Source organism: Leopardus geoffroyi, chromosome C3 (genome assembly GCF_018350155.1).
Source record: "Leopardus geoffroyi isolate Oge1 chromosome C3, O.geoffroyi_Oge1_pat1.0, whole genome shotgun sequence".
Classification (NCBI taxonomy): Eukaryota; Metazoa; Chordata; class Mammalia; order Carnivora; family Felidae; genus Leopardus; species Leopardus geoffroyi.
This window is the reverse complement of record NC_059338.1, coordinates 64352146-64366918: the sequence shown is the minus strand read 5'-3', so window position 1 is coordinate 64366918 and position 14773 is coordinate 64352146. Positions and strand designations below refer to the sequence as shown.

Below are 14773 nucleotides of genomic sequence, written 5' to 3'. Positions count from 1 at the left end.
GAAAGCGGAATAACTACAATTTCTTGGCATTGCGTAGCTCCTGGGGCATTCAGTTGTGATTGTAGAGCAGTTACTTGTAGGGGAACAGATCATCGATAGGCGCTACTTGGTTAGGGAGGTTATTAGGACAAGGACCTTAACTGTGTGTTTCAGTTTGTACTTAACTTTAATTATTGCCTAGGAATATTACAATTTTTTCTCCCTTTTCGTGCCAGGATTCAACGTATACTTGCATCTTGACAAGGGGGGGGGGTTTGGTTTTAAAGCTGGATGGGTGGGTATGAGAAACTATGTTCTATAGTTGAAAGCAAGGCGGTAACGTCAGTCTAGGTAAATAGAGAAATGTCTTTGGGGAAGATTCGCTTGTTTTGGCTGCACCGCCAGTGGCGTTGCCGTCCCAGTGGCGGAGCACGTTCTCTGGAGCATGCGCAGCTCCGACTGCATAGGCCAGAGAGCCAACCTGTCTAAATAAACACTGAACTGTTTATGGCATGCTCTGCCCTGCCAGTCCTTTAACAGTCCAGGCGCTCACCGGAAGTAAAATCCGCTTTGTGCAGTGAAATTTTCTGCACTTGCCAAGCACCTAAGAAGCATACTCAACACGTTAGGGTCAACGAAAAAAAAATTAAAAGGCCAAGAACAGCGAGATGGCCAGTATGGTCGGCCAACCTGTGACGGAAACGTTTTGAAGTATTAAGGCTTACAGACAGGTGAGGGAAAATCGGTACTTCAGAAGAAGGAGCGGGGCTTTTACTAGAATGGCAACTAGCAATTTTTTTAGGTAGCTAGTAATAGAAGGTGTCCTTACATTTCAGTGGTCTAGTTGAAGGGAGTGGGAGCGTCATGGTCAAGTACAACGAAAGGTTCCAGCTTTATCTATCTTTTTTTTTTTTTTTAAGAAATAAAGCAAAAAAAAAAAAATATATGCTGATTGAAATTTCATCTCCTTTTCCTTAGTCTGTCCATGTGAATGTCCTGTGTGGAAGAGTAAAGGGCCCAACTAAATGTGTTCCAGTGATTCCAATAGGTATTCCAAATTCATTGCTGCTTGTACATTTCATACTTGTTCTTTGGGCTTCCAGGATCACCTTAATTAGAACTCTCTTATTTAAAAGTAGGGGATTGGGAGACATTGGTAACCCTGATTGGCTAGATTCTATAAACTGGAAAACCAGGTTTTCTCCTCTGTCCTTCGCACCCCCAAGTATGAAGTATTGGTGTGCCCGCAAGTGGTGGTCCTTGCATGGGATTTTAAGACTGCGTATGCAGATAGAGCTGAGCCCTTAAAAGGTTAGGTCCTTAGTCTAATGGTTCAAATTCCTTCTGTTGTTAACTTTTTGGAAGACACTCTTTTTAATTCTCCTCACTTGTAGAGATTACGGAAAATGCTTTAATGCAGAAAACTGTCCAGGATACCTGTGTCCGTGTTTTCCCCAGATCTTTCTGCATCTGTGCTAAATGCGTACATGCTTACTCTATTAGTTTATAAACATTTGGAAAATAGATTGAGATCCTTTTGGATAATGAGATGGGACTCCATATCAAAATGGAAAAATCAACTAGGAAGTAAATTTAAATTGTGAAGACAGAAGGAATAAAAAGGCTCAGTGTGAGCTCTGCTTGTGCCAGTCCAGAGCATGTAATTTCTCACCGCCCTGAAGTCCTTTAAAGGCTTGATAAGAAGCTTAGAGGGAAATGTATTGGGTAATACAGTATAGCGTTGAGACGTAGCTATCAGGATTTGCTCAATGAACTAGAGCTCTACGGTGTCACCTAAAATCTGATGGCTTCTGAAAGAGCAGACTGCTTGCTCTGTTTCAGACTAAAGAGTAAAAATCCGATTTTGTTCACTTGAGGAAGAAAACCATTACAAGAAAAAGGTTTGTTTCAGAAATAAGCTTTGAATTCAGATAGCAAAGCATAGCTTTCATTTCATAGGACTTGTTCCCACAGTCCAAAGGGAAGAAACATTTCCATGGAAACTGCTCCATTAAGAAACCCCGTGTATACAGGTTGTTGACTTTGGTTTCCTAAGGGGAGGTCCTACCATAAGTTTATGGCATATGGAACTTAACGGATGTTATTCCTAGGAAAGTGGAACAGATACCATTTGTTCACAAAAATGAACAACCGAAGGCTTTTTACATTAGTGCCTGCTCGTGTTAATGTAGTCACTGCTGGTTTTGTCAAGATAGAAATACTTGGAAAAAAACCTTTATTCTAGAAAATGAAGAGTAAGGCAAGCATAGCTGTTGAAGACTCCTACTTGAAGTAGGAGTTATAAGCTTCAACGTTACAAGCTTCAACGTGTAATACCTTGAGGAAGACCTTTGTAATAAGCTTTGTCCCTAAAGCTTCGTATTTTAAGAGAAAAAAGGTGGAGCTTCCTGCATAAAATCGGCCGCGTGAGACGCCAGCATTGGGGTATTGGTATATTCTGTTGTCCTCATTGGATGACCACTGGACCATATTTTAAGATGCTTCCAAAAACTATTCTTATAGAGGACCATTAAAAATCAGAAGTTTAGCACTCGCTTTATTTTTTTCTACTCATTAAGACTTTCTGTTTACCCAAACTGTAGTACGTATATTAACATGACTTTCAAAGGGGTGCCTTGACCCCCATCCGCTACAGATTTTTATCTAGGAATAGAAGGATTCCAACCCCATTTGATCCCTAGCTCTTTGCTGAAAAGTGCATAAACAGGAGTCCTGAATTTATTATATAGACCTCCTCGCATTATATAATCGAAGCAAAGGGAAACCAGCGATGGAGTAGAGGTACGTAGACTAAAAAGATGCTTGCAAATCAAATAATGGTACTAGGAATAGTTAAAATTTTTTGTTGCCAAACTTGGTCATTATAAATCACAAGTCCAAAGAAAAGCTTCTAGTTAATGTTAAATTCCCTGAGGTCCTTTTACTGTGATGGAAAAGGCAAGTAGTCGAGGGAGGGGTAAGGGAAGGGGGAAATGCATAGAGCACCAGACAGATTTAACGAAGCATTATAGATAAGCCACAAAGCGTTTTTAAAACTACTAATGGCCGCAATTCTATTTTAATCAGCTATTTAGCTGGTATCTACTGCTAGATCACCTAGTGTGAAGTTTTGGAATTAATGGAACAGTGAAAGCCGAGATTCACCTGGAGGTTCCTGCTGTCACGGAAGGTAGGTTGCCCTTCCAGTCCCGTGGCGAGTGGGGGGGGGGGGAGCAGGGACCTGGAGCACTGTTTAACAGACACGGGACTGCCCTTGCCAGGCACGCGGGTTGGGAACATAAAGAGAAGAGCTGACCGGAGTTGCCGACAAGGGACTTGGGCTCTGCCTGTGGCCAGAGTGGGAGAGCTCAAGCAGAGGCCTGAGTTCAGGTCTCCGTGGCCGGAGGTGCGCTGGAGACAGGCTTGGCACAGCGCTCACCCGGTGGGAGCCTGAGGTTGGATGGCGGAGCGTGAGTGGACGGGGTTGGAGACTAGCAGTGGGACCTAGAGGTCTGTCGGGAGGCCTCAGGGAAGGTGTCTGGGAGCCACAGGGGAGGGGCCTGGAGTGTGTTCTAGTCCAGCAAGGAGTGTGATCCCTAACCTCCGTAACTGAGGAAGGAAATAGAAGGCATCATCATGTAAACTTACTAAACGATATTTTCAGAGTCAATCCAAGTAAGTATGTCACAACTTTGTTTTTACCCAGGTCTTCAATTTATGCAGTTACTCTGCTGTGAAAGTGAACTAACCTTGTAACTGGTGAAGGCCTTGGAAATTTTTGCCAGCCGAGAGGTTTCTCTCACTCAGGGTAAGATGTAATCATAGAATGGGAGGGCAAGGTGGGAACTGAGTTAACTTAATCTGATTGCCTGATTTTATACATCGCCTCCGTTTGCAAACCGAAGCTGAGAACAGGAGTGGCCTGTGCACACAGCTTATTAAAGGTCCAGTTGGATCAGTACTCCTCGGTCCCCTCCCCCCCCCCCCCCCCCCCCCCCCCCATGCAGATACAGTGCTGCCTCTTAAAACGTGAGTGACTGGTCACTTTGAATAACAGACTGGATTCAGCTTTTGAGTTGTGTCTGTAGTGGACAGATGTTCGTAAACTGCATTTTCCTTTCCAACAACCTTTCCTCATTAGTGTTCAAATCCTGCCTTGGGCGGCCCCTAGATGATGAGAATATTCTTAGGAGGTGTGGCATTTGGGAGACCACATAGCCCGCGCGCCCTGCCCCTGGTGAGGACGGCCACGGGAAAGGTGGGCCTAGGAGGGAAGGGTGCTCCCTTGTGTGACCTGAACGGAGCATGCACTCCCCACTTACCTTTGAAAAGTGGGACACCCCAGAATAAAGTTTCAGGATATCTTGGTCTTGTTCTGTTTCTCTGGCTCCCCACCATAATCCAGCTCTAGGACCATTAATAAATAACCAGAATCCTGTCCGCTGGTCTGTGTTCAGACTTACCGTCTCTTAACCAGGAAGGGACCCCCTAGCTTGTGTTTTGTCAAATTATTTAAGAGATTTTCCTGAAAAGTCCTGTTGGCTATTTATTGAGCCAAAAAATAAATAATTCCATTGCTTCCATTCCAAAAGGGAGTTTTTTTCCCGTGAATGAATAAATGCTGTAGACTTGGTTGGTTGGGTGCCTTGTTTTTGTTTCTGTTTTGCCTTTTTACATGAAAGCTGGTTGGATTGTAAATTACTTATTCACATTAATGTAATAATATGTGTGTGATCCTGTAGTTTTTTGTTTGTACCAAACAAGTTCTGAAAATGTTTGTGCATGCCCTGTGTATATTTAAATTCCATTTAAAAGAAACTGCATACTTCCAGAAAAATTAGAGCACTTAAAAACAATCTTCACTTTTGGAGAGATCCTACGTGTTCTAAGAAATCGAAGAATATGGTCAGGTGGTGAGTGCGTTTTTAAAACAGCAATCCGCAAAGTCCTACGGTCCATTAGTGTTTTAAGGCTTACAGTAGCACCTAACTTTAGAAACCAGGAAGTATTTCCTCATTTTTAACAGGATACAGTAATGCAGTTGTTACTTGTTTTTAAGGCAAGTTTGCTGACCCAACTGGGAGAGATTCTGTTTCTCGAAATGCCATTACTCACACTCTTACTACAAGGAAACTTTTCTGAGCATGTGAGGCCGCTAAGTTTGACGAGCCCACTATCTGCTACGCTGGCCGCAGTCCAAGAGTGAGAATAAGTGTGTGTTCACACAAGTGTAGGAAAAAGAGACTACAACTAACATACGCTTTATTTACTTGATTGAAAGTCACGGCACGTACAAGGTGTACTAGCGTGGGCCTCAGTGAGTTGGAGCTGGGTTTTCTGTGCTCGAGGTCACCCCACTGCCGCCGTTGCCGTTGGCTGGTTTTCTTTGAGGATCAAGGTGGGTACTTTCATATAAAATCTTATTTTTAATTCCTTCTCTGGCCATTCTTTCCTGGATTCTTAGCTTTGCATAATTATACCTACAGTGGAACCTTGTAAGAAAAGAACAGGAGTTAAGTCTTTCTTCATAGAAAGTTCTTCTAGAGACAAGTGTGATGTCTGTAGTAACAAAATTCAAGAGGCCTTACAGATGACTATTCCAAGACTGAAAATACCACCATTCTGATTCGGAGTACTGTTTGTGGGGGGGGTAGTTTGATGTCAAGAATACCTATGAGCACATTATTATTATTAAGGTATGCTTTACATAAAATGAGGACTTTCATGACCTTTAGCTTAGTTTTACTTGTAGAACCTCATATGTATGATGTACTCTGGGTCCTCTGGGTCTGGCTCCCCCCGCCCCCCTTAAGAAAACCCATCATCAGATTCATGCATGTGTTGTGCCAGTAGTTGTGAACACACTCTTAAAGTAGCATTTTCAGCTGTGCTGCCATAAGCCGGAAGTGAGCGTGGAAAAGGTTGAGGCCTTCCCTAAAGTGCAAGTCATAACTTGGTGTTGACGGAATGTCCTGCATTCGTCTGTTCATCTGACAAATGGTATAAAATGCGTCTACATACGCACATTTAAAAGATATAAAGGCACAGGGGTGGGGGGAGTCTTCTAGTGGGAGGTGGCTCAGAAAAGAGCATGTGCTTGAACTGGAGAAACCTATCACCATCCTGGATATTCTGGAATTACTTAGTACACATACCAGCATCCTAATGTCACCAAGATAAATCCTCCTACTCCAACATCACATGATCTTCTAATCCTACCTGTCAAAAAGCATAACATGACCATTGTAATTAAACATTACATACTAGTCCATCTGGGAAATGTTCACCACATGTAGAGAAAAACAGATACTCACTAGTTAACAAAAAATGTCCAAGGCCAGCCACAACAGATCCTAATGAACCATATAATACTGAATCTCGTGCACAGGGGATGTTCTCGACATCCAAAATTCCTAGGAGCTTAAAGGTCTAGGATAAAATAGAAAAGAACCTGGATTGAACAAAATATTTTATTTCTGGGTGGTTTGGCAAAGATTAAAAACTCTAGGCCATGTGCTGTGTGACAACCGTGAACCCACTTACCATCTTTGGTCATCGGGCTTTGGCCTACAATCTGAATCTCTAAATGTGGGAAACCTGGAGAATCTGACCAGAAAACCCCATTAGAACAGGACAAGTTAAACATCTAAACGAATTAAAGTATGGTATCAATACCACAATTTGCCGGTTGACTGATTTGGAAATAAGAGCATCCGTCACTCTGATCATTGATCATTTAAACATCAATGAAATTATCTGGTGGCAATCTGGTGATCACTGAAATTAAGCAACACTTTGCTTCCCATACCTCGGGAAGCACAGAATGGTAAAAGTAAATACTCAGCCGCGCTTGCTTATGAGACTGTAGTGCCGTTTGTTTTAAAGTCAACAAGGACTTCGGATTTTATTGGTATCAGGTGAACATCAGTTTTGTTCATGAAAGTATTTCACGTGAAGATAACACGTGCACTATTTCTTGGTCTGTTTCCTTGCCTGTGATAAGAAATTGTGCTGGACTGTATTTGAGTCTTTGTTGATAGCACACGGCACTGAGGGGCGGGGGAGGCGTCATGGGGAAAGCCGTGGAAACGTGCAGGTGGGTTTCTCTGTCAGCTCTGCCACCGACTTCTACAGCCTGTGGGATATATGTGTATCCTTTAATGTCTGTGGCCCTCGATCTATAATGAAAGGCATCAGGCTAGGAGATGATTTAAGTTCCTTCGGGTGCTAAGATGAACCTTGCCTTTTTCTACAGTCTGCATGGATGTATGGACTTGCTCTTCCTGATTAAAAAACATACTGCTCAGCTTAGCCTCACATGCTTAGTGTGAATATCCAATGGAAGTCGATTTTCGGGGTTTGGGGAAGGCAGGACACAATTTTTTTTTTTAAAGTCACACTTGCTTCACTCTGGACTCTGGCATGCCTACGTAAGAAGGACTTAGAAAACAATGAGACGGTTTCCTAAAACTTGAGTAAATGCAAGTTTTCGGTAACAGACTTTGAAAAAAGGAAGCAGACTTGTCCATATAAAGGTTTCAGTCATGGGGGTGCCTGGGTGGCTCAGTCGGTTAAGTGTCCCGACCTTGGCTCAGGTCTGATTGAGTCTGAGCCCCACATCAGGCTGTCTGCTGTCAGCCCTGCAGCTGTCACTGCCGAACCCACTTCAGATCCTTTGTCCCCGGCTCTCTGCCCCTCCCCCACTCGCGTTCTCTCTCAGAAATAAACATTTAAAAAAAATAAAGGTTTCAGTTATGGGGCACCTGGGGTGGCTCAGCTAAGTGTCTGACCCTTGATTTCGGCGCAGGTCATGATCCCAGGGTCACGGATGGAGCCCCGCATCCAGCCCTGCACGGACAGCACAGCCTGCTTGCGATTCTCTCCTCCCCCAATGTGTGTGTGCACACGCACACTCTCTTAGTAAATATTTTAAAGAGTTTCAATGAATAATTTGTGAACAGCATGGTGTGAGGCAGGATCCTGTAGGAGGAGGGAAAAGATCGGAAGGAATGGGAAAAGGGCAGTAAATGGCAAATCAGATTAAAGGTTGAATTATGAAGATACTCTTGTTTGTATTTCCTCCTGTGTTTGCTGCTTTGGCTCAAGCTGCTGCCAGGCAAGAAGTGTGATTTGGTTCACAATAAAGCTGAAATTATGTATCTTCTTGATTATCCCATTTTCTTCTCTCTCCCTGTTCCCCCATCCCAGACACACACCCCTAATGCTGCTTGGTGGATACATGTGGCCGACTTTAATTGTAAAAGCTCTTCAGTACAAACTTAATACGTCCCTGTGTTTTCAAAGAGGTTGATTCTGTGTCTAGCAGTTCATTTGATTTAGGAAAACTCCGCTTGTCCCCCATCAGCTCAAAAAGCCAAGGGGGACAGAATAGTCATGGCAGGTGGGGAGGGTATGAGCTGTTCTGCAGACAGGGCTCCCCACTGCAGTCCAGGGCTAACGCCCTCGTCTTCAGACCAGCCCATTTACCTAGGGGAAGACCAGAAGGGGTGGTTTGTGCCCATTTTCTCAGGTCTGCCACAGGGTAGGAAGTCACTATGGCTTGCACGTTTGGGCAGAGACGTCCTAAGAATAAAAGGAACAATCGGGTTGGCCACTGCACTCATCACTCTATGAATGGCTTTTTTCATGTGGATTCCCTTCCATACCCGAGTCCTACCGGGCAGCATCTGCAGACGAAACGTTTCTGGGGGTACTTAGGCTATAAAGTTAAAATACCTTGCCAAATATCTGAAATAGCACTAAGTCAGCTAGGAAACTTACCTTTTTTCAGTTTAGAGGTTTTCAAATCTGCCCTCAGATTCTGGGATGGGCCGTGGAGATCTAGGTTTAGAAAGTTTCAGGGTCCCCCCCCCCCCCCCTTCTAGGAATCTTACCAGATCAGGGACAGCTTTTAGATACTGTTAAGAAAAGTAAATGTTAAAAAGGGAGGTGATTCAAAATAGTCTTATTTTAAAAGACCCCTTAAAAGAAGTTACATCTACTTTATAAAATGGAATCTTCTAGAAAACCAACATGTGGCTACAGGCCAAGGATGCTGCTGCCAAACATTCCACACTACATTTATCAGCACCACATCCAACAAAACTGGTTTGTGCTAAAGTTAAGAAACCAACACTGGTCTAATTAAACAACAGTAATTTAGAGCTGGGGCGGGAGTTGTCCTTCCAGGCCCTTTACATCCCTTGTCACAACCTCTCAATGTGAGGAGACCTCCGAGCCTGGCTGTGACCTGCTGCAGAGAGGTCAGAGAGGACGTGGAAGTAAGTCCGCCTGACCCCCAAAGCTTGTCCTTCCCACTATCCCTTAACCCTTTCTTTTGTTTTCATAAATGAAATGGGGGGACGTTTTCCAAAGGTCACACATCTAGGGAGTAAGTACTAAGTACAGATCGGCAGTTTGTATCAAAACTGCGTATAAGAGTGCACAGACTTCTTTTAAGAGCCCAATCTTCCCTTCATTGGTAGAGAATTCTCAGCTTCCCAGTAAAGCTGGAGTTTAGACTGATTACTTAAAAGCAAGTATAGGAAAATTAATGAAAAACCAGTCTTAAGCACATAGAACGCTTTTAGAAAGTACACTGAATTGTAAGGCTCAGAAATGTAAATTAAAAGGCTCAAGCCATAAGTCCCTTTGGAGTACTATTTATGTTAAGATTTTTTTTTAAAAAAACGGACACTCTTCTGCCCAACGTGGGGCTCGAACTCACGACCCCAAGATCAAGTGTTTACATGCTCTACTGACTGAATCAGCCAGGTGCCCCATAAAAATTTTAAGCTTAGATTTGGAAAAGCAGCTTTTCCAGCTCACCTTGATGGAATTAGGGATGCTCAAAAGATTTCTAAGCCAGCATGCCAGTTTAATAATTTATAGGAAATAGACAACTATAGAGGCACCCCATTTCCCACTGCATCAAGGGCCGGTACATACTTTCCTCCCGATGCACCAGATGAACTGGGTGTCTGTCTTCCTATTTCAAACCAGTCCTAACTGCAGTGGGTTCCTCCTGACCACTCAAAAATGGTGCAAATGTGGTTACCCCTTCATTTGCACCATTATTTTTCCTCTCCGGGCTAAAAGCAAAACCCCTCCTCTCTTGACACCCCTCTCGCCAACAAGCCGCCTAAGGTACAATCCCATTTTTCTGCTCCCTCTCACCGCAAAGCTAAAGTTAACCTCCCCTCCCTTTAACTCACTTCAAAGAGCATTTATCCCTATGCTGCACTGCAGAAGCCTGCGTGAGACACCATAAAACCCGCCGTACTCCCATCAGCGCACATGGCACTGTTTTCAAAACGCTTTCCTCGGCTTCAGATGGGAGGGACAGTGCCTCCTGGTTTTCTACCTTGCTGGCCGTTCCTGGCAGTGCTGCTGTTCCCTCCTCCGATGACCTCTCGCACTGCCCTTCGCCGCTCCCAAATGTAGGCTTTCAATTAAATGCCATTTGCATGATGGCGACTCCCATATTTGTAAATCACACCTAACCTCTCCCAAGCTTTCATTTCCCCATTCATCTGTCTAGCGATGCCTTGTGTATGTCAGAGAAGCACCTTGAAATTAATAGTTCCAAATTAGAATTACTTCTCAGGCATCACTCCACCAATTTGCGGACCAAAAACCTAGGCGCCATCATCCTTGAATCCTTCATCAAACCCATGTCCAATGTGTTGACAAGTCTGGGACATACCTGAACCAAACACATCCTGAACTAAATTCACCTCCGCTGCTCCTACCAGGCTACCATCATCCCTCATAGTATCTTCACAGACCATCGTCCTTTTAAATCCCCCCATGCCTTCCTTACTACTGTCGTGAAGGCCCCCACTCTCATCCTCTGGTCTAGGTGCACTGACCCAGATGGTTCTTCCTTAGCACACACTGCCTTTCTTCTCCTGGATCTTTGCATGGTTGAGTCAGTAGCTGAAATTCTGGTTTCCCTTTTGTCTGAGTCCTGCAGCACCACGGAAGTTCCACAAGGAACATTTTGCCTGTTTTGATCAAGGCTGTGTCTTTAGCACCAAGTGCCTAATACTCAGGAGGTACTCTGTAAATACTTTTTGAATGGGTTGATAAATTCAGAATTTACCTACAGTGCTTTCCTGGTAGGCCAGTACCAAATTTTGTATTTTAAAGTTTCCTGGAGAGCAGAGAATGGGGGCAGAGAGTTTTTAAGGGTTAGTTCTATCAGCTTGATTAACTCCCATTTCTATCTTAGGTTTGCTGATGCTAATAATCCCTAGATTACACTGGAATGATCACTGAATAATTCTTTAAAAAGAACTGCAGGCTTCCTTTTCTGACATCACCCTGGGCTACTAATTCAGTCATAGCTTATGCTACATAAATTTTGTAATCTCTTTGTATGAGCTTTGATAGGTACTAGTGTTTTATGAGTAAGCTTTTCCCCCCCTCCCAACCTTGCCACATAAATCTGGTAGTGTTCAGTTTTGCGGCTTGTACCTAAGCCTTCTTTTCACCAACTACAGTATTTTGTTTTACTAATGATGGACCAATTAAATAGGTCAATAGTATTTTTTCCATTAAATTTTTAAATTTTCAATGGCTAAACCATACTTTGCACCCTTAAATGATAGCAGTCATCTGTCAAAGGTAACAAACAGAGGGATAAAAGCCCTTTTTAAGATGCCAGTGTTTACAGTTATGGTGCCTCTTGAAATAAACAACTTTTAAATTGGGGTACATTTGGTTACATGACGTATACTCCAAATAGTGTATGAGGCATTAAAAAAAAAAGGCACTAATAGTGTAGAAACTGACAAATATGTTTTGATATTCAATATGGAAATATCCAACATTTGTTCATATTAACCATCGGATGACCTGAGCCAAATTTAACGGAAAAATCCCCAGAGAAGCAGTAACTGAAGTAGCAAAATTTCCAAGTTGAGCAGAGACTATCCTAAAACTGTAGATTAGGACCGTTCTGGCACACAGTAGGTCTTGCGTATTTGTTCATTATTGGCCCAAAGTGAGCATCTCTACAAGCTCTCTATTGAAAAAAAAATGTTTTCTTCCATTTTCTGAACATCCGTTATTCGCTCAGCACTGAGGATATATAAATTGGGTTCCCTGAAGGAGCCCAAGAGGAAGACGACATAAATGATGAACATCCAGTATCATGAGTGCGGGAATGATGTAGCTAAGTGGAAGGTGCCGGGGAGATGGGGACAGAGGCATTTCCGTCTGCTTTGGGGAGTCAGGAGGCCCTTTAGAAGAAACCGCCCTCCTTTTCCAAGCCCCCTGTGTCTAGAGCCTCGGGTAGCTTTGGTGCAATTGGAAGGGAGAGGAATCACACAGGCTGCACGGTTAGGGGCTACTTGAGGGGTTTGTACTACAGGCCACGGAATTCGGCTTTTATCCTGAGAGCAACGCGCCGCAGCGACTGCATCTTCCGCAGACGTGAAATGGTGCAGTTTGCAGGTGAGCGCACGCAAACGGGGAAAACCTCAGTCTTCACCCGCCCTCCGCCTGCTGTGCGCAGCAGTTCCCCGGAATCTAACCAAGTTTCCCTTCCTCGGCACTCCGGGGTCCCCGTGTGTCGTGCTCAGGACACAATCTCCAAGACCAGGCACCGGTGCTCGGGGAGCGCGCAAACGCTCTTCACCGCGACCAGCACATGGCGGTGCAGGGGCCCCGGCCGGCTACGCTCTCCTTCAGGGCCGCCAGCCCGTGTCACGGTCACTGCCGGTGCCGCTCGGTCCCCTCCGCCCCCGAGTCCCGGACACTTTCGTCAGGACGCTGCGGCTAGAAATGTCGGGGCGGGGACGGTAACTCTCCGGAACCCGCGTACCGGCGGGTGGCCTCCCCCCACCGCCGGCCCCCGGCCCCCGGCCCGCGCGCCCCTTTACCTTCCCCTTGGCGGGCTCGCCGGGCTCCGGCGCGGCGGCCATGGCCTCCGGAGGGCGCCTGCGCCCCGCCCCGCCCGCGCCGCGAGCGGAAGCCCCCTCCCCTGCCAGCCCCGCCCCCGCGCGCCGGCCGCCATTTTAGGGCAGGTTTCTGCCGTCTCCGCAGTGGCCGCGCAGGGTCGCCGCCTGGGTTGGGGGGCCGTCTCCTTTGTTCAAACGGGCGGGTGACGCCTTCTCCACAAGGGGGTCTCCGCAGTCCGGGGGGCTGGGGCCGTGAGAGAAGGAGGGCTCGTGAAACAGCCCTGCACTGGGATCCTCGGCGGGGCGGGGGCAAAACAAAACCCTGGCGCCTCGAGGCTGCGCCGCTTCCCGCCCCAGCCCCCTCCTTCCGCCCCGACCGCCATTTCTAACCGTCGGCTGCCGGGCGCGCGCGCGCGTGCCTGGGTGCCGGGCGCGCGCGCGCGAGGCGGGTCCGCGGCGCGGAGAGTGGGCGCGCCGCCGCCGCTTTGTCCTGCGCGCGGGCCCCGCGGCCGGGTCGGCGGCCCAGCCCGCCCCCAGCCCTGGCCCACCGGCCCGGAAGTAGGCCCGCGCTCGCTCGCGGCCCGCGGCCCCTGAGTGTCCTTTGTCCTTCCGGCCCTAGGACGAGCCCTGGCTGCCGCGGGCAGCTCCACCCAGCGCCGGCGGCCGTGTAGCCTCCAGCGCCGGCCCCCTGCACTCCGCCGTCCCACGCCCGCCCCGCCGCCTCCCCTATTAGTTCCACGACTTAATGGCTTTAAAAGAGCGCCGCCCGCCTCGCCCGAAGGAGACTGGGGACAAAATGGAGGGAGCGGTCGTGGGCGGACGTGCGTCAGGGCGCTCGGGCCCGAGCGCGGCGGAAGAGGCCGGGCGGTGCCCCCTTCCCGGGCCTCCCGTCCGCCCGCCGGGGCCGCGCGCCCCCCGCCCGGTGCCCTTGCAAGTGCGCTCCTGGGCACGCGTGTACGCGGCGGGCAGGCGGCGGTCCCTGTCGCCCCGTTCCGGCTCCTGACCTCGTCCCCACCGTCGCCCGACCCCTTTCTGCAGTCCCCGTGCCACGCGCGGTGGATGGGGACAGCTCTGCGTGCCACCCGAGCTCTGGGTGGACTCGGACAGTTACACCGCCTACTGCTGTAGTAGGTGTTGGGCAGTGGGAGAACAGCTCCGCACCCCTGCATCCCGCCACGTGGGGGTTCTCTCCTGCAACCGTCGAGCTAATTGTGCTTTGAACTCCTGGTCTGGAAGGTCCTGTTTCGGGGTAGTAAGATTCCGTAAACGAGGGAGGAATTCTTTTGAAGTAATTCCTAGTATTGTTGAAAACGAAGGAGAACTGGAAAAGTACCGGGTGAAACACATAAGCGCTGCTATTTTATTTTTCCTGTGACTTGGAAAACTGTAAACTTATTATGTAAAAACTGTAAACTCATGGTCTTGGAAAGCATTATTGTTTCTTTATACTAAAAACGGCATTTTCACAAAAGTTGCGTAATACTTGCATGTTGTATTATCCTCTCCAATACAATATGCCCCCCCCCCCCAAGTTTACAGGGTAAGACTGAAAAGTAAACATTTTTTCCACTCTCACCCCTCCTTTCTCCCCTAAGGTGAACTCACAGGTTTGATGTGTCAGTTTCCAAACTGTCCTTTTTTTCTCCTTTTTTCCTTTACTAAAACAACATGGGAATTTAGCATAAAAAGCGGCTACCTGCCCACCCTACACGCCTACTTGTATGTACGTATATGATACACAGATCTAATTACTCACTAATTTGCATTCAATAGTTTACTTTCTCCATTTAACACTAAGTTGGAAACTTTTTCATGTAAGTACCTATAGATTTTCTCATTCGTTTTAAAGGCTGCCCATCAATCCTTTCATCAAACCTCATTTTCCTTCT

General features: G+C 46.7%; 2 protein-coding genes and 1 long non-coding RNA gene across 9 annotated transcripts in view; 2 read left to right on the top strand and 1 right to left on the bottom strand.

The window, feature by feature from the left end:
• HNRNPU (heterogeneous nuclear ribonucleoprotein U) overlaps window positions 1-8138 on the top strand; it is a 22143-nt gene extending 14005 nt beyond the window's left edge. For 2 of the 4 annotated variants that reach the window (XR_006706001.1, XR_006706000.1), the window contains exons 14-16: window positions 958-1027; window positions 3067-3169; window positions 3686-8138. The gene's annotated coding sequence lies outside the window, so the exon portion shown is untranslated. Of the gene's footprint in view, window positions 1-957; window positions 3170-3685 lie in introns of all 4 variants that reach the window. The other 2 variants (XR_006705998.1, XR_006705999.1) reach the window with 1 other exon arrangement.
• LOC123585239 (cytochrome c oxidase assembly protein COX20, mitochondrial) lies at window positions 5225-12981 on the bottom strand. Its single transcript, XM_045453187.1, has 4 exons — window positions 12867-12981; window positions 6294-6408; window positions 6135-6198; window positions 5225-5471 (listed from the first exon to the last, which is right to left on the bottom strand). The coding sequence occupies exons 1-4, from the start codon at window positions 12906-12908 to the stop codon at window positions 5294-5296; spliced, it is 399 nt and encodes a 132-aa protein (XP_045309143.1). The 5' UTR covers window positions 12909-12981; the 3' UTR covers window positions 5225-5293.
• The window catches only part of LOC123585240, a 27910-nt gene continuing 21860 nt past the window's right edge, over window positions 8724-14773 (top strand). For 3 of the 4 annotated variants that reach the window (XR_006706004.1, XR_006706002.1, XR_006706005.1), the window contains exon 1: window positions 13065-14220. This is a non-coding gene — a long non-coding RNA (uncharacterized LOC123585240). Of the gene's footprint in view, window positions 12439-13064; window positions 14221-14773 lie in introns of those variants that run through there. The other variant, XR_006706003.1, reaches the window with a different exon arrangement.